Genomic DNA, 18,866 nt, shown 5'->3' with positions numbered 1-18,866 from the left:
TGATTCAGATTAATAAAAATATGGCATTGAATTTATAATTAGGAACTTATAATATAAATATAATATATTTTAAAACTAATAACAAATGAATCCAGAATTTATTAATAATTGAAACTAATATGTGTATTAATTCGAAATATATTTCGAAAGTTTTATATTTCGAAAATTCGATATTAATGAATATTTTGGTTAAATATTTGAGAATATCAACGTAAAAATAAAATGCAATATATTTTGAAAAATAAGGTTTTCGTTTTAATTTGTCAGTATCCCTTGTGTTCTTTAAATAATTTTCATCTTCCGATAAATAGATTTACATCGCATAAATTTTAAGTACGCGCCTAATACTATATTGTTATTTCCAACAAGCGATTCATGCGTTACCACATCTCTACGATTTCTTACTACCTATAGTTCAGCTAGTACAAAATGGTCGACGTGCCTTGACTGTATGATACAGATTGGTAGATACAACATTTTGTTTCCTCATGAAGGAATTAGATACAATACACTACGTGTAATATTAATGGATTTATAAAGGTTATTGCATTTCAGGTGTGTATTATTTTTAATGTTAAGTGATATCTTTCAATAAGCAAAGTAATTAAGTCGAGCGTTCACCTGTCAATACGGCTTCTTTTGGCAGCAAAGTGTGTACGTCGCCCTTATCAGAGTGTGAAAGATTGCATATATAACTGATGTTTCTTAACTCATAAGTCTAAAATATATCGTAATTGTGTTATACTTTTTATTTGCGAATTTTTTCATTAACTATATAAAGATTCTCGAATTTATATGCTTTTATGAAATGTTTTCGAAACGATAAACTTAATGTAACGCTATTTATAATATTTACAAATGTTTCAGTATCCGCTTTCGGAAAAATTAAATAATCAGCTAATCGTCGGAAATAAAAGAGATGGAAAAACGACAGGAAATATTGGCTCCGTTTTCCTCTGGTAAGTTGCTACTGACACAAAGACATGAGTAATTTCTCTCTGTCTGTCAATATTATATACATTTATTGATACCATCACTGTAATGCAATAAAATATTGAAAGAAGGAACATAATATTTCTTAGAGAGTTGATATCCTGTCTATATTTTATTTACTAAAGCCTTTCTTTCATCTGCAAAAATTATAAATGTTTATTGTTAATATTTCATACAAATATTATATGTAAATATTAGATATGTATAACTTTTTATATATTTGTTATAGAATATATATGCCAATATTGCTTCAATGTTATTGACTTAATATACAAATACAGTTATGTACATTAATTCAAAGTAGAATTAACGTTGTAGTATAGATGTGTGTCTTGTTTTCATAAATTTTTAAAATTCACTGTTTTTATTAAAATGCTATTAATTCTCTTTAGTCTCCAATTGTGACTTCAAATTGAATAAATATTATATTATACATATGCTATTTTGTTTAATAATCTGTTATTACTATGGTTTTGTTTAATAATTAAAAACGAATTGCAACAACTGTAACGTTTCGTTTAAATTAATATTTTAGTTGCAATAAATTTTCTAAAATAACAATTTTCTACAGAAACTTGTCATTTGTTATATTTATAGGATGAGAATATATGTATGTATATTTAATTTTCACATGATTGGATTCAATGCTTCCATGAGTATAAAATTGATACAATACTGGCATTCTAAAATTATACATTTTATCAATACTTCATAATATAGAAGTGTAATAGAAAATATTTGAAATAAGTTATAGTCAAGCATAGCTAAGTCATAATCAAAGTATTTCGAAATTTGCGTATAATATTTTTACTAATAAAAATATAAAAATTAAAACAAATTTATATGATAATTTTTTTGTTAAAATTATTTAGCGTTTAAAAAATATTAAACATGCAAAAAATTAAAAAATATTCGTCATTATTCGGATTAAATAATAATTTAGTTAGTTTAAGATGAGACTCAAAACAGATACAATTTAGATTTAAAAATATTTTGATTAAAGCCTAATAACTCTTGTAAACGATATTTAATCGCGAGATATGAATTATGAATACGGAAACAAAAGATAAAATTATTGAAAAGGGTGGTAATAAAAGTATTAGGTTGAAGGTTGGAGGTCGGTTAAGGATCGGGGGTGCATGGAGGTGGGGTGGCACGCGCGGACCAACGGATCAATTCGCGCTTGGGAGCTACGGGGAAAAGCAACAGTGTGTCTACCCCTTGCTTCCCGGAAAAGTACTTGATACGATTTAATCTCTTTTATTTATTCGTGATACTAGGATGACAATAAACAGTTCATCAAATCAATATGTAGGTACTATAGAATATGTTAATTGATTGAATATTTTCATCAGGAGTGTCATTATCCGGGTGATTCATGTGATCAACATCTATATTAGATTCTCTTTTTTTGATAAAATTGAACATGTAACTGTTCGATCAAATATAATAGGAAAACTGGCTTTATCAGTAGAAGTGATAAGATCAAGATAATAGTCTTACATTTATTTATTACCAATTAACGTTAAATCGATGTAATAAGACGTACTTGCTTCCGAATTGTGACATTTGACAGACGACCTTGGATTATCTGTGATCGATATTAATGTAATAAAATATAGCTACTATTTTCAATTAAGTTTGTTTTAATAAAAGAACTGAGCAAATTATTCGCATTGATATTCACACGTTTATAAAATTAAAAATACAAATATATACCATACAACAATTTGACCTGGTTTTCATTGAACATATCTTTATACATTACTGACATGAGAGCGGGAGGCTGCTGCAATTGTCACGAGCGGTTCCCCTATTTGTTCTCTTCGCAGTCAATAGACGCGAGGACATTTGGATATCGGTTTTCTCATATCTCGATGCAGTTCATGAAGTACGATATTCCTTGTTGCAGTACCGTCTTTTTCGTGAAAGAGTATTATCTTACAATCTAATTTTTGAGTAATTTATATTGTGCCATACAATAACGTATTGTTATTACTTAAACTGATCACTGAATGCGTTTAAATAATAATTATTTTGTTATATTTCATCTCTGTATTATATAGCCATAAATGATAAAAAAAGATTTGTTCTTAATATGCTTATAGATGAATGTCCAAATAGTGGGGAGGATAGTGAAGAAGATGTAATAACTGATTATCTGGGATCATCGCATTCTGATTGCGATCGTATACCTATTATCAATGGAGATCTTGGCAGTTTAAATTTACATGGAAATATAATTACTGAGACCGGCTACACCAAAGACAATACAGAGAAAACGGCTATTACAATGTCTGAAGGGACTGAAAGAGATGAACAGCAACAGCAGCACTCACTGCTTACACTTGGCACTAATAGTCAAGCTCAGACTAATCCGTTGGTGCCAATTATTAGTGTTACACCTCATTCACCTGGTCTTGCTAAAAACTACCCAGTTTTAGGTAAATATTTTTGATTTTTGATTTATGTAACTCCATGCATTACATTTCGTTGATCTCAGTATCACTTGACATTGCAAAATTTTATGTGCTTTTGTGGCTAACAATTCGTTCACCTCCTTGCAGAGGACAACTTGCAGCATCTGCATGAAATCCATGATTGTATTCAGCGTATGAGAGATCTGACGCTGAGCAACTGGGGATATAATCATCGCACATCCCACAATGATGTACCTCAACGGTTAACTTCATCATGTCCTTCCTTATGTCCTTTCATTTCACCTGAAATTGCACCACGCTCAAGCAATAATGATACTGGATCTGATCCTGATCTCCTTGCTAACTGTTCCACCAACAGCTCTCCTACGCATTTTCCATCAGTAGGTCCTCGTTCACAGAATGCACAAGGTATAGACAGAAGACGCAGCTGGACTGACTTGGAAGACACTCGATGTGGACGTCGCAGATATTCTGGGCAAAATCATCTACAAGCACAAAACATGGTTAATATTGTCTGATACATTTTTAAAGAAATACATTATTCATTGTACACTTGTGGCATGAGTTTAATAGCTTCATTGCTTTTTTTAATATGTTTTGTTAAAGGTTTTGACTATTCTTTCCATTATCATATTCATTGTATAACCATTACAATTGCAGCGACAACGCAGTATTAGTTTAAGCAGTTTAGACAGTGAAATGGAAATAGAATTACATGGAAAATCTTGTACCAGACCTGTAGGAGTTGCTAGTCGAGCATGCAGATCGCAAGCAAGTACTCATTCTCTCAATGAAGCTGATCTTGTACAGGTAATGGATGCTCATATTGAGAAGTTTCTTATATGTTTAATTTGTAATGAAATACGTTGCAAATTTGTCTTTAACAGAGCGAATATCAGAAGATAGTTACAAAACGATTCAAAGGTAGTCAAAGATTAGCAGACAGCAGTGGTTTAATGCCTGGTCTTACAGGTTCTCGTTTACCTCTTCAGAAATCTATTTCAACGCCTTCAATTGTTACACCTCAAGTTAATGCTCACTTGGCAGAAACTGTAACTAGAACAACACCGTCACTTACAGAGTAAGCTAAATAAAAATATTTTTAGATTGTACAGCTAGATCAGTACTGATGCAAATTTGTAAACTATTGTATTTTCTTTTAAGAAATAGCAATAATATTTTTTGTAATAAAGTTATTAGTGTAAGTCTTATATTTTGAAATGTTATTGAAGTATATTAATAACATTTTGATTTTATTTTCAGTTCTGTATTAATTTCATCAATTTTTAACAACTGTTTATAAATACTTCATGTTTTATGATCTAGCTTGCAATCTTTTTAAGATATCATATACAAGTAGCATATAACGTAACACATATTTTATGTATATATGAAGTATAAAATATGTGTATACATATATTTCTTTTAACTTAAGTAATTTTTAAATTAATAGTAAAAACAAATTGCATGGTTATTAATACTTTTATAAAAGATTTCAAAATTTGCCTACATTTAAGAATGCTTGCATCCTGTAGATGAAAGTATTTTAGCATGGTTGCACCATTTATTGCTATACTTAAGCAATTTTCAATTTTTTAAGACTACATCGCACCTATATTAAAGTCAAAATATTACTTCATCCTCATAATATTTGATTCCTAAAATTATTTCAAAAATTTTTATCTCACGTTGAATAATCTAAGTAATCATTAAATAATCATTTAGATGATATTCTGTATACTCTGTTTAACTTTGCGTCTTTGTGGCACTATTATTTCGGTGGAAAACCACGCGAGAATATCTGATTTGCATCTTTTACACAATAGTCGCATACTTTGTGTTTGTACTTGATAATTTCCTACCATCCTGCATGGTACAGCCGACGTGAAAGAAACGAAAAGGGTAGTGGAAGTGAAACCGAAACTGAGGATCTTCACACTCCAAACAGCCATGAATTCCATGAAGACAGAGAAGGCACTCCAAATGCTCAGATATCCTTTGATGAGTTACTGACGGAGTGAGTATTATACATTTTCAGTTTTTCACATATATATAAGGTGTGTGGTAACAGATAGAAAACAATTTAAGGGGCGCTCCTATTATATAATACAGAAGAGAAGAATAAGAAAATTACGTTTGAACTTCTTTTTATTAGTTATTGACATTTAAAAATCAATTTCAATATCCCTATAATATGGAATATTAAGACAAGACATATATAACATTTACTACCATAAATAATGCATTTTATTAAGAAAGATCATAGATTGAACATAGAACTTGCCTACTCACAAAAATCCATAAGAGAATATCAATCTACCCTATGGAATTTCCAAGTAGAAAAGACTGTCATCTCCTCTAATTCACGAATTTGTCTGTATGATTACAAAAGAGATACATTGTGTACACGATTTTTTTATTCCGCATTTTCGTCTTATTTTAGTTTGTCTAACCAGTTATGTATCATTTGTTACCAAACACTTTATATAGTATATTCTGCTAACAAGGCACAAGGAAAAAGTAACTGGTTTGTATCAGCTTTATCATTAATTATTTTTTTCTTATATCGTGTATACATGACAATCAGATTATAATACTATTTAGATTTTTCTATGTGTATTTTACTCTCTTATTCAAATGCTCAGTAATGTACGTATTTAGTCATAACTTATAATTTATTTTTATCGTAATCACTAGTGTAAATACACCATAGTACTGCTTGTAAATATTTACTGCTAATCATTTTCATACTATACTGTTTTATATTGTAAATTATTTCAATTAATTACATTTATACATATATTAATTATAATATGTAGATATAATAAATAAATGTATGTACATTTATTTTTAGTGGAGTTGTATATGACGATCATCAATCCGAAAAAACTAGAAGAAAACGAGGTTCTATCTTTTTTCGTAAAAAAAAGGTATTAAAATTACGATATAGAAGATTCAAGTATATAGATAAAATATAATTCTAAAAATTACAATGAAATTGCAGGATAAGAGTTCCATCAAATCTACATCAAGCATATCCACAACTTCGAATAGCTATAATGTCAAGAGAGGATCTACCGCATCGTTACCCCTACCAGCGTCCTCTGGAAGTGGAAGGTAAATAACTTTTATTATTAGAATTATAGATTTCTTGCATTGGATCTGCGTATCTGTGGTTCAAGATTCGCACGCAATTGGCATGACTAGGCCTAAACTCGGAGTTTATTACAAACTCTTTTTATTTTCAACAAAAGTACAGGAGAACTTCCAGCATCCGAATTATTAAGGAGGCATGATTGTTTAGATGAGAAAATTTTCGAATATCGGAGAAACAAATTTCTAATAGCGAATAGATCTTCGGATATTAGAGATTCTACTGTACTGTATAACTTAAAGAATACATACACATATTTGCGCACAGCAAAAAACTTGCAACTTTTTTTTACTTTTCTTTGCTCGTTAGATTTTTATAAAAATGTATCATCTGAGAGAAGTAATTAAACTTCGTTAATTGCCACTTATCAATTGATAATTTGATATAGTTAATTGCCAAAAAAATTTTGATATATCAATATTTATATATATTTAAAACTTCTGTTAATCTATTATATTTCACATTTTACTCTGAGAAGTCTCTCTTACTGAATTTCTACATTTTGTATGAAAAACAAATAGAATAGGCTAAATGCTAGAGGAGGTATTGTATCTGCTTATTATTCAAAAGCTTTGGCTGGCTCAAAAGCTTATTATTTCTAATTAATTTTGCAATTTAACCAAATAGTATGGCAAGCTTTAGCGTGTTTATCCTCGCGTCTCTAACATTAACTGATAAAAACATTTGCATATACATGTTAATTAACATACAAATTTCTATACCCAAACTTCTTCGGATATTGATTTTACAAGTTCAACATAAATTATAGATACGATACTAACGAAAAATGGTAGTGTTTACAATTCGAAAAGGGTATACACAATCTTTTTAAAAATGCATATCTATATGTTCTATATTGCACTAAAGTATGCTTTCGAAAAGGTAATGTTTACCTGTAAAAGAGCGTGTATTATCAAGTGATATATAAAAACTGAGAAACGTAATAGAGTAAGAAAACTGAAGAAGGAAGGGAAACAAAAGGCAAAATAAGGTTGCCCTAATGCAGTGTGTGCTTTTTCCTTCCCCCGTGCATTCCCTCTCGTGCAACGACAAACCGATCGATTGTTCGACGATTAAAGGGAAATTAACAGCAAGAAAGCCGTGACAAGCTACAGTCCTTGGCGGCGAGTTGCTACTAAGCTCGGAGTCAAGTAAGTCTCAGAAGTCTGATGTGTTCCTCCTATTCTGTCGAAGCGTTCGTACGTTTCTGTTCGTATATTAAATCCTACACAGTAGTAGGATGACCCGCGTCTATCGTTTCTCGATTCTTTTCTTGCACACATTGTTCAAAAGGCAATTGAATTGCCTCTTTGTGTTGTATTGACAGAGACATCACCTTGCCCCTGCCTATGCTTCTGATATGCTTGCTTCTATCATTTCTGATTATTCAATGATATATTTTGTGTATACATCTCTTTGTAACTTCATCCAATCATTATAATATAAACATACAATTATTAAATAACTAAGTAATTTCTTTATCAAGCATCATCAAGAATGAACATCTAGTACTCTCGTGCTTCCAATTAATATAAATTTCTTTATTACCCTGCACTTTGACTTTCCCTCCATAGTATGAATTTGTAGCTCTTTTTACAATCTGTCCCGTGCTACTAAATGTATCTCAGAATCTACATTCAGCATTGTTCACTCATAAAATTTTTGTAGAAATACATTAATAATAAACATTCTAGGTGTCAAGTTAGGGAAAATTCTATTATTATACACAGATAGGCGATTTCATGTTAAATTAATTATTTCTTTATGTTAGTAATGTGTATTTTCCAAAATAAAATATGATGTAGTGCACGTGAAATCAGAGAAAGGGAGATTTAAGTAATAATTTTGCTAATTTCTAATTTATTTAAAAATATTGCGAAATTTGCAATTTTTGCCTGTTTTCATTAAAATGAGTTACACTTAAAAAATTTTATTTCGCAAACTATTCGCAGAACTTGACGTATTGTAATGTTGAAAATGTTATTTAAAATATTCCTATTCTTTTAATTTGTCCGAAAATCGTGCGTTTTTAAGTTTAAGAAGATGTAATGAAATGTTCCTTGAAATTTTAGTTAAAAAATAAGCTCTTTCCCCGTTGAAGTTTTTGAAAATGTTGAATGATTCAGCTTCTAAAGACGGTGCAACACGTGCACCTTATTTCAGGTAAACGGATTGTATGCTTCGCTATTATGGTCGGTTGTTCGTACTACTCGCATTCCATATTAACTCCATATTAAACCTTTCCTTTAGTATTCAAAGTTTAGCAGCGCAACTAAACAGAAAATAAAGTGAATATAGACTACATTTATGTTGAGACATATCATATGACACAACTCCCCTTCTGTATATTCATTTGAATGACATTAAAGAAACCCTTCGGTAGGTATAAATGACATATGGGACGGGTATGAGACCTGCCACTTTATTTTCATTGGGTTGGCCACTAAGTGATTGCGAATTTTGTCAATAGCACCTAATGTCAAAATCCGTAATCACTTAGTTGCCAACCTAATAGATCTTATTCAAGAAGTATCTAATTCTTTATATATAATTTATCCGAGTTTTGCAGATACCTGAGATTACGGATTCAAAAGAGTCGAACAGACTCGGACAAATATCCAAGACATACGAATGAACGGATAGCCTGTCACTCTCAAGCCGATTTAAGTCGATTAAAAGAAAGAAGTCATCCGACTTGGTTGGATATGATCGGTTTTGAATCTCGAAGTTAATAGCTCACGGTTATTCATAAAATTAGAGATACGAATCGGTCCAAATTAGTCCGAAAATATTGGGCTACATGAAAATTCATGTCTTGAATATCATCTCGTTACCAGGTCATACTTTAATTTCGGGTACCCGCAGTACTGACCAATTAATATACAAACATCTGTCCCTAACTGATAAATAAACTATCAAAGAATTGTAACATGTTCAAAATATCTGACATCATATTGACCTTATAGATTTGTTTAATTAGAATTGCATTAATAATTTTGTGTCACTATTCCCTTTATTACTTCAAGTTATGATAAATGTGGCACTAGTGTTTAATTTTCAAATCAGCATTAAAATAAAATTGTCTTTTATAATGTATAATTTTAATTATGGAATACTACAACAAACACAACATTTGTTTCTTTATGATAGAAGGCAGTATTTGAAAATATAGACTTATATTTTTCTTTCAGTCAAACAATAAATGAGGAGAAAGATGGAGATGGACAACATCGTGATATATCTAGGTTTGTAGAAACTTGTGTATTATTAAATTTTCTTTATCTTAAAATATCTAATTTATAAGAGCTTTTTGTTTAAAATAATATTGCAGTGGATTAGAGGGATTTGACTTTGGAGATGACGCTTATCAATTCACAGTGGGTGATCTGGAAGGTTTGGATCCTGAATTAGGCCTAGCTAAAGAAGAACCTGATTCTTGGAGTGCTGCCATTGGACATAACGTTGCATTACGATTAGCTGATAACTGTGAACGAAAAGTGAAGAGACAAGAACACATTTATGAATTTGTACTTACGGAAAAACATCACTGTTTAGTACTTCTCGCCATGGAAAGAATTTTCGCGGAAGGTCTGCGACGTCACTTTCGTTTGGGTCAAGCAAATCTGGAACGCATGTTCCCAAGACTACGCGATCTCATCGATATTCATTTACGATTTCTGCAAAAGTTACGTAAGAGGCAAAACACAAATTCTATTGTTCCTACAATTGCTGATATATTAGTGGATCAATTCTCTGGAGAGAATGCGCAACGTATGAAGAGTGCCTATGGAGAATTCTGTAGCCGCCACAGGGATGCTGTTGAAGCTTATAAGTATTATTTGCGTCATGACCCTCGATTTGCACGATTCGTACTCCAATGTCAGGTAACTATAGTAGAGTATTTATTCTTCTGTTCATTTGCATGTATAATAACATGAAGATGTATATAATTAACGTTTATACAGTCACATCCTTTGCTGAAGAAGAAAGGAATTCCTGAGTGCATTCTATTTGTTACTCAACGTTTAACAAAGTATCCACTGCTCGTTGAGCCACTCATAAAAACGGTTATTGCACACGAAGAAGGTGAAGATTTACGCAAAGCCCTGGTCCTTGTTAAAGAAATTTTAGCAAATGTAGATGCATGTGTTGCTGACAAGGAAAGAGAAGATAGAAAATTAGAGATCTATAACAAGTAAAAAAAATTATATATTTTGTAAATTATATTTTTAATGCTTTCATACTTATTAATAACATTTCTCTTATTAGGATCGACGCAAAATCTTTTGCGACATATCGTGGTGCCAAGTTCAAAAAATCAGATATCATGGCATTCAATAGAATCTTAAAATTCGAAGGTACTGCATATTTAATGCAAGGTCGTGGAAAAATGACTGCCATTGTAGTGGTTGTTCTTTCTGACATATTATTTTTCTTGGCTGAGAGAGATCAGAAGTATGCATTTTTTGTGCCTGACAATAAGGCTGGTATAGTATCACTTCAGAAATTACTAGTTCGTGAAAAAGCGGGTCAAGAATCTAGAGGAATTTATTTAATAAGTAGTAATCCAGCTGAACCTGAGATGTTCGAGTTAAAAATTCAAAAACCGAAAGATAAACAATTATGGATACAAGCAATTAGATCGGCAGTTGAAGCCTGTCCACAAGAATCTGAAAATGAAACTGATATATTAACTGAAAATAATAATAGTAATGAATTAAGAGATACACGTTCCTCTTCTATATCGTTACTTTCTGTTGAAGAAAGACAACGTTTAGTTAAAACTAAAGAGTCACATGTTCTTAAGATAGTCGGTACGTGCGATATTTCATTATTAAATATATATATTTTAATAAAAACGTGAATATGTTATTAAATCATTTTATATTATTATAATTAGGTGAACTGCGAAAAAAGGATGCAGAACAGGCGTTACTACTCGAAGAGAAAATCAGCTTACAAATGCAACTCTTACATGCTGCTAATATTTGGAGTGGGAACGAAAGTAGTGATAATGAGAAAATAGAAAAAGCTGATAAAGAAATTGCAGATTATACAAGATTAGTTCACAATGAAGGAACAGATACTACACAGTTACGGCAAGAGGTTACTATGTTTTATATATACTACTTTATATGTTTTCAAATTAAATTATAACTATAAAGGGTATTCACAGATTTCTGTATATGCTTTGTAAGATATTATAACTTATATTATTCAAACTTATATAACATTTTTATTTCATTCTTAATCATATGTATAGAATTAAATTAAATATCCTGTACATATAAGTACAGTGAAAACTAAAGAAAAAGTAATTCCTTTTGTAGGTGATTGTTGCTGTACAAGAAGCAACAAAACTTGCTAGCTCATTATCTTTTACTGCGGGTGGCGCTACTCTTTCGAGAAGTTTGAGTTCTGCGGGAGAGCGACATAGTGAGGCCTATGTTCCGTCTGCTCTTTGTGTTCCTCGAAGAGCTGAGACATTTGCGGGTTTTGATCATAACAAGGTAAATACACAATACATACATAGCAGTTAAAATCAATATAATAATATTATGTTCTTTTTTTAGGAAAAATATCCGTTACGAGAGTCTGCAATTCATTCTGTAATTTCTCTTCCAAAGGTTAGTGAATTTATAAAAGAAGGTCTAGAAGAAAAAGGAAATCAAGATACAGAAATAAATAAAGATCAACAGTGGGCAGCGATTCGTCTGTCTCATCATGTCTATAGGTTGGTCTGTATAATTAGTAATCAGATGACAACAATTGATAGTCTACAGGCTCAATTAGCAGCGTGTAAAGAGGGTAGTATGGGCAAATCAAATAATAGACCAAACCCAAATCGCCAATTAGAGGAATTACGTAATTTACAAGACAAGTTAAGTCGAGAGAAAGCAGCGTTTCGCGCCGCATCACAACAAGAACAAAAGCAGCTAGAAGAAGAACGAGCCGAATTGGTAAGACAACGTGAACAATTAGCAGCAGAACAGAGAGATGTTACGCAGCAACGAGATCAGCTATACCGACGACTCGAGGCATTAGAACGGCAAGGAGTGACAGTAGTTACAGGTTCTGCACCTAGTTCTACAATTCACTTGTCCCATTTGACGCAAGGAACTGATACCACTGTGCAGACGCGGAAAGCACAGCCGGATGCTAAAAGAATACCATTAAATTTAATTAGTGCTACTAATCAGCAAAAAGTGCAAAGTAATCTTCCAGTCAAGCAACAATTGCCTCTAAAACTTGCTAGTGGAAGCAACAATAATACTAGGCAAGTATAAATATTAGTTTGAAATTATGTGTTTAAATTACGAAATATATTTCATGCATATACATTTTTTATTTAATAAAAAATATAGAAGTGGAAGTACGAGTAATAATAGTCCAGATCGGCATTCACGAACGGGAAGCAGCCCGGCAATCGTAACTGGCTCTACGTATTCTTCACCAGAATTAGGAAACAATCATGCCGCTACAAGTCAAAGTCATTCCTCAAATCGTTCACTTAGAATTACGCGATCTCCTCCGGAATATTCACATCAGCAACAGCATCAAAGAACGGAACAGCAGCAACCATTGGAAGAAGAAGTCATTTTTTTCTGACGTTTCTTTCGTTTTGGTCGGAAACATTCTCGATCTTCTCGTCCTGCAACTGGCGAAGCTACCCCGACTTCTACATTAACTCCCTCTCGAAGCCAATCAAAAGATGCTCAACCTAGAAGTCGCGTAAAGTCATTTTGACTTTCAACATTTTCTCGGTAAGACTTACATTATTTTTAACGTTCTCTTCATTATTACTATTATCTTTAATTCTTCCTTGTTCGTATCATGTTTATGATAAGCTCTTCCTTGACCACTTCTTTTCTTCTTCTTTGCTCCTTCTTCTTCTTACTTGCCCGTATCTTCATTTTCTCTTTCCTTTTCTTAACAATTTTATTAGTGTTGTACATTGAAATGCAACATAGTATATAAGTGATGCATTTATGGTGTCCATAATAACAGTGTGATTGTCAAATGAAAAAAGGAATATACTATATTATTCTCAATGAATTGATAAAGGATAGTGTTACTTTTCAACTGCTACTGAGGGCAATAATATCATTTTTATGCAAATTCTCACAGAACCTATCATAATGGGAGAATAACTATAAAATATGTGAAGAAATAAAGAGATAATGATTAGTGCTCAGAAATATTTGCGAAAAGAAATATGTTAAAATGGCCGGCTTAGCGAGATAGATCAGCCGATCTTGTTAAATTCTTACTCGTTATGTTATTAAGCCGACTGACAGTTTTAGAAACATGATTTTAGACGGATATTTTAAGCAAATCTGTTGCAGTTTGCTGAAAATGCAAAATAGAGAAAATACATTATATTAGGGTTGCATATACAGGCATATATACGTGGATGTGTATATATATATACTTTTTCATGACATATGTATGACATCACGTGTACGTATGTTGAGAATGAAACTCGCGGAAGTATATCGTGCATATGAATGAAATATTGAATGTACGTATTGAATGTTCGTACGTAACAATTTCATTTTGCGGCACGTATACGTGTATATGTATTTGTACATGTATGTGTATGAATGTGTGAGCGCGGTAGCTATTCTTATACCATAACTTTAAAAGTATTTTAATACGTGCTAAAACGACGGGTAAGATCCACTGTTAACAATAATGCATTGCTATTATGTGTGCCAAGCCACAGATCGAAATCGTTAATTATTTGAATTTCATAACATCATTCCTGTAACGGGTATAAACCATTTTTAATTCAATTGAATCGAGAGCAATTCAAGCAATATTTTATATTTGATACTTTTCTTCGAGATTATTCACTGCCATTATCATTAATCTGTAATCGTTTTTTCTTTTCTCCTTTTTTTTTTAATAACATATTTATTGCATTATGTAAGATCAGTGATAATTCTTGATCGTTTAAACTATTTTATTTATACTTTATACGAGACTTTTTCATGAAAAGACTTATTGAGTATTTCGTGAAGATGGAAATGTTCCAGAGAAAGTATTATACAAAGATTGATCATACTGCACGTCTAATTGTAAGATGTTAGATAAAAAGTAATCTTGAAAATGTGGCTCTATAATGTAGATCGTCGTTATAACGTCAAAAATTATTTGTTTTGATACGTACGTCTTGTTTAAATTTCGCACGTATTTACCTCAAAAGATGCTGTAGCGTGCAATATGATCGAATAAAAGGACAGCGTCGTCGAGGCACGATGATAAAACACGTGACTAATTAATTTATCTTCGTGAAGAAACGTAAGTAATGCTATCAACTTGTCTCAATCAATCGTGATGACAATAGTTCTTAAAAGTATTTCCATAAGATGTAAAGCGTGAGAGAAAAAAAAAATATAATTGAATTCTTACAAATCTATTATTAAAACAATGCCGAGTATATATTAGCTCGCAAATAATATTGTATTAACCTGTTAGTAGCCTTCATGGATGTGTGTACGACTTCATTTCAAAAACACTTAACACAAATTAGAATATTCTTAATATCATAATGCTCATTATGAAAAAAACATAGAACATATGCGAAAAGTAAGTTTTAACACTGGGAATGTAATTCCACGAAATCATTCCAAATAGATATTACAAATATATATATATTCTATACATGTATATATATACATATAATTATATATGTATATATATATAATTTAATATATATTAAAGAATGTATTCTTTATATACATTAAGAACGTTGCACCATGTCAAATGTAACTTCATGCTATTAAAGTTTATTGTTATTAAATATTATCCTTATACAATGAAGTCGCACACCATCTTCAGGGTAACGCGAAGAATCAAATTGGAATAACAACTAAGGAGTAGTGCGGCGGCCTACATGCGTCTTGTGGCATCTAAAATATTTGAGGTCACTGGATAGCATAAGTTTAAGAGAGGATATAAAGAATTATTAGTAACGCGGTTTTCCACGTTTTAGTGAATCTTTACGTCCCGGACGCTCATGGGAAGTATTTTTGTACGTTTACTCTGTACCTACTATTTTACTCTAAAACTATATATTATTGTTATCATTGTGATACTCGCAGCTGCGATCGTATTTGGAAACGTTAATATAAAATTATACCTAATAAGTAAACGCGTATTTGTTTTAAGACGCGTTTACTTGGTACATCAGAATTAATTCTCTTAGAGTTTAACGATATTAAACTAAAGGCCGTTACGTCGGTTATATGCTAATATTAATTGTTATTATTGGTTATTTGCTTGATTACTTCATCAAGATTACCATTTATTCGCGATACACTAAATGCGTCTATTCTATAACAAATGCACGTAAACTCTTATTTTAATAACTCCTTATATTGTGAAATGAAATGATTTTTCCGGAAGGCGATATCCATAGAAATTAATCTGTTACTTGGCAAGAGTAAACAAATATTTACGATATTTTTCTTCCTCTTTCAATTCTATGCAAATATATACATACTGATATGTGATTTACATTCCTTAACGTTTATATATATACATATGCTACATTTTTCGATTGATACATGAATCGCCGTTAAATCATTAACCGCATAAAGAAATAATATCTATTTATTATAAATGTACATACAACTGTTATTGTAATAAAGAAAAACGTGAGGGAAATGTACGATTATGTTAATGTTACACGTAATATTTCTCTTCTGTTTATTATATTTACTTACAAAAACTTTCTTTGCATTTACAAATTTTTATCCTATCACTTTTACTTTAATATGGTTTGGTTCTATGCTGGCGATCACGTACTTTACCAGTGCCAATTTTCGCCACCAATTTATGGCTAGAATTTTGTTGAATGGGTATAGTTTCAGTTGTCCTCCAAATGTTTATAAGTCCACCTTCACCTACTGTTATCAAAGAACCGCTCTGTAAATGATATTAGACAATATTAATTAAAATGATATGAATTTCATTTTAACTTTATTTATATTAAAATTATACCTTTTCATGTAGCCAGCTATCACGTACTATTTGTTTATTCCCTATCATATTGTAACATGTCTCTAATTGATCATTTATAACATTTAAACATCTCAAGTTTTCCCTAAAATGTTTTAATAAGGAATATATGAGAAATATTGTCAAACTAATGTCAAACTTATGTAAAACTAATTGTTTATGTTCAAGTTTCTAATTAATATTGTTAAGAATATCATTAACTTTGATGTTATGCTATCTGACATTATTAAATTGTTTAATTATATAGCAATTTACCCTTTAACATTACTGGCACCTGCAAGAAGAAACGGTTGCCCAAGTGCATTTGAAGCATGAAATCTGACTATGTAACAATCATCTGGATCAGCATTCTGAAAAGAATGATATAAATTATGTAAAGTTTATCATTTTTATAAACATTAATATTAATATAAATTATACATATCCTATTAACCTGAGAAACTACTAAATTACTACGATCAAATTTAGCATATGGTGTTGCTCCATCATAGTCCCAAAGTTGTAGTGAATTATGTGTTGTGCACCAAAGATTGTCATCATTTAACCAACCTATCCTATCCTATATTTTTGTTTAAAATAGATTATAATTTTTTTTTTAAGAGTATAAATACATTTCAGATTTTATAAAGCATATTAACTTACCACTGATGATTCAGTGTTTAAGGAATAAGTTAATGCGGAATCTTCCGATGGCTGTGTAAGGTCAAAGACATTAATCAATCCATCTGTACTACCAGATGCTAAGACGTCCTGCTTACTAGAATGAAATGCCAAAGAGGTTACATCTTCCACATGAGATTCCCAGTATCCACCAAGGAGATTACTTTTGTCACCCAATTTTGAACTGGTATATCGTGCATCCCAAAATAAAATAAATGTATCTCCTCCAATATGTTCAGTACCACCTGCTATAAGCTTTTCATCACAACTGACATCAAAACTACAGAGAGGTTTCATTTTGCCATCTTCTGTAATATCTAAGAATAAAAGAGGGGTATATTAAATGTACAAACTTAATTATAAAATTTATCATTACATACCCTTAAACCTTGCAACAACTTTGCCTTTAGCTCTCAAGTCGCATGCTGTAATTTCTCCACTGTTTGTAGCTGTATATAAAATATTTCTAGAAGTAGGGCTAAACCTAATACCGACGATAGGTGTTTGATTATGAGTTAGTGTGGCAGTTTGGTTTAAGTTTTCCCCAACAGAATATATTATACATGTATGGTTGGATAAGGCTGTACCAATTCTAAATTCTGGATCACTGTACATAAACATTAATTCATCAGATATTTTGATGATATCTTTTAAACATATATAATTATGAGTCAATTCACGTCAAATCCAAGTCTAATATTAAATATCTAATATCTATACTTTGAAAATATATTTTCTGTAACTATAAAAATGGTATTTTTAATTTCACATTTAATTGGATGTATTGTAAATTAGGCAAAAATGTTAAAATGCTTCAAAAATTAAATATATTTATAATATTAACATTTCATTCACTATGATAAAATACTAATTCCTAAATATAAATTCTTAAAATTATTATATATTAAATAAATTACATTTTTAAAAATACTGATTTCCCTATGGAGTTGTTAAACAGCACGTTCTAAATGAAATGAAGAGAAAAATTGCATAGCGCTGCATAATAATAAATATTCACTTAAAAATTTAAAAAATTTTTTAAACATCGTACTTTTCTAAAATAGATTTGACGTAAAATACTCCATAAGGATAAATAAGATTTGCCTTTGAGTTCCACAGATAGCAAGAATATAATTATGATCAAGAGACACTGCTTCTTCAATCGACGATATTAATTCGCTTTTTCTTTTGACGGTTCGGTTGTCATCATGCTTACGTGCACCATGTTCAACACTTAATCTTTTTAATGATTCAACAATTTTAGCCATGCTGCTCGTTTTCGAGATTCTGAGCAGATATCACAAAATTAAGGTTAATATCACATTCGAATTGTAGCCATACGCCTTCTCAAATATAAAATATCTGCCACTTTGAACTAAATTGAGATTATTAGGCTTTTTATTTTTAACTATCTATTTTGATGTGTAAAATTATCCAACTCGTGTTTTCTTTTTTTTTTTATTTTAACTGCGAGTTTCATCAGATTGCGTCGTATAAAGACGCAACTTTTTTGGCACCAGTAGGAACAAAAACTAACGTAAACCATGAAGTTTGTCTAGTGTTGGTTATGATAACTATACTACTTTATCAGT

At 31.0% G+C, this 18,866-nt stretch overlaps 2 protein-coding genes across 5 annotated transcripts; one reads left to right on the top strand and one right to left on the bottom strand.

Moving 5' to 3' along the window:
• Nucleotides 1-406: 406 nt before the first annotated feature.
• On the top strand, nt 407-16,324 carry LOC122576966 (rho guanine nucleotide exchange factor 18). Of its 4 annotated transcripts, XM_043747927.1 has the most exons (18): nt 407-555; nt 868-959; nt 3,102-3,437; nt 3,561-3,937; nt 4,095-4,244; nt 4,322-4,515; nt 5,314-5,451; nt 6,289-6,364; nt 6,439-6,551; nt 7,668-7,739; nt 9,780-9,833; nt 9,920-10,472; nt 10,554-10,783; nt 10,858-11,402; nt 11,489-11,694; nt 11,919-12,098; nt 12,162-12,865; nt 12,954-16,324. In XM_043747927.1, exons 2-18 carry the CDS (start codon nt 920-922, stop codon nt 13,195-13,197), a joined length of 4,212 nt encoding a protein of 1,403 aa, XP_043603862.1. In that variant the 5' UTR covers nt 407-555; nt 868-919; the 3' UTR covers nt 13,198-16,324. The 4 variants fall into 4 exon arrangements, with proteins under 4 accessions (XP_043603862.1, XP_043603880.1, XP_043603870.1 ...); XM_043747945.1 differs by lacking the exon at nt 5,314-5,451; XM_043747935.1 differs by lacking the exon at nt 7,668-7,739.
• On the bottom strand, nt 16,279-18,811 carry LOC122577003 (WD repeat-containing protein 89). The gene is made up of 7 exons (XM_043748020.1): nt 18,379-18,811; nt 17,655-17,881; nt 17,257-17,591; nt 17,048-17,173; nt 16,870-16,964; nt 16,597-16,699; nt 16,279-16,521 (listed from the first exon to the last, which is right to left on the bottom strand). Exons 1-7 carry the CDS (start codon nt 18,540-18,542, stop codon nt 16,366-16,368), a joined length of 1,206 nt encoding a protein of 401 aa, XP_043603955.1. The 5' UTR covers nt 18,543-18,811; the 3' UTR covers nt 16,279-16,365.
• Nucleotides 18,812-18,866: the final 55 nt, after the last annotated feature.

Source organism: Bombus pyrosoma, linkage group LG2 (assembly GCF_014825855.1).
Source record: "Bombus pyrosoma isolate SC7728 linkage group LG2, ASM1482585v1, whole genome shotgun sequence".
Taxonomy (NCBI): Eukaryota; Metazoa; Arthropoda; class Insecta; order Hymenoptera; family Apidae; genus Bombus; species Bombus pyrosoma.
The sequence above is the reverse complement of the archived record's forward strand: the minus strand, read 5'-3'. Positions and strand labels throughout refer to the sequence as shown.

Coding starts and splice junctions, on each gene's coding strand:
- LOC122576966 (XM_043747927.1), top strand. CDS start 920: ATGGAAAAACGACAGGAAATATTGGCTCCGTTTTCCTCTG. Junction 3,438..3,560: donor TAAAAACTACCCAGTTTTAG/GTAAATATTTTT, acceptor ACCTCCTTGCAG/AGGACAACTTGCAGCATCTG. Junction 11,695..11,918: donor CTACACAGTTACGGCAAGAG/GTTACTATGTTT, acceptor TTCCTTTTGTAG/GTGATTGTTGCTGTACAAGA.
- LOC122577003 (XM_043748020.1), bottom strand. CDS start 18,542: ATGGCTAAAATTGTTGAATCATTAAAAAGATTAAGTGTTGAACATGGT. Junction 17,174..17,256: donor TAAACACTGAATCATCAGTG/GTAAGTTAATAT, acceptor ACAAAAATATAG/GATAGGATAGGTTGGTTAAA. Junction 16,700..16,869: donor GGTGCCAGTAATGTTAAAGG/GTAAATTGCTAT, acceptor AAAACATTTTAG/GGAAAACTTGAGATGTTTAA.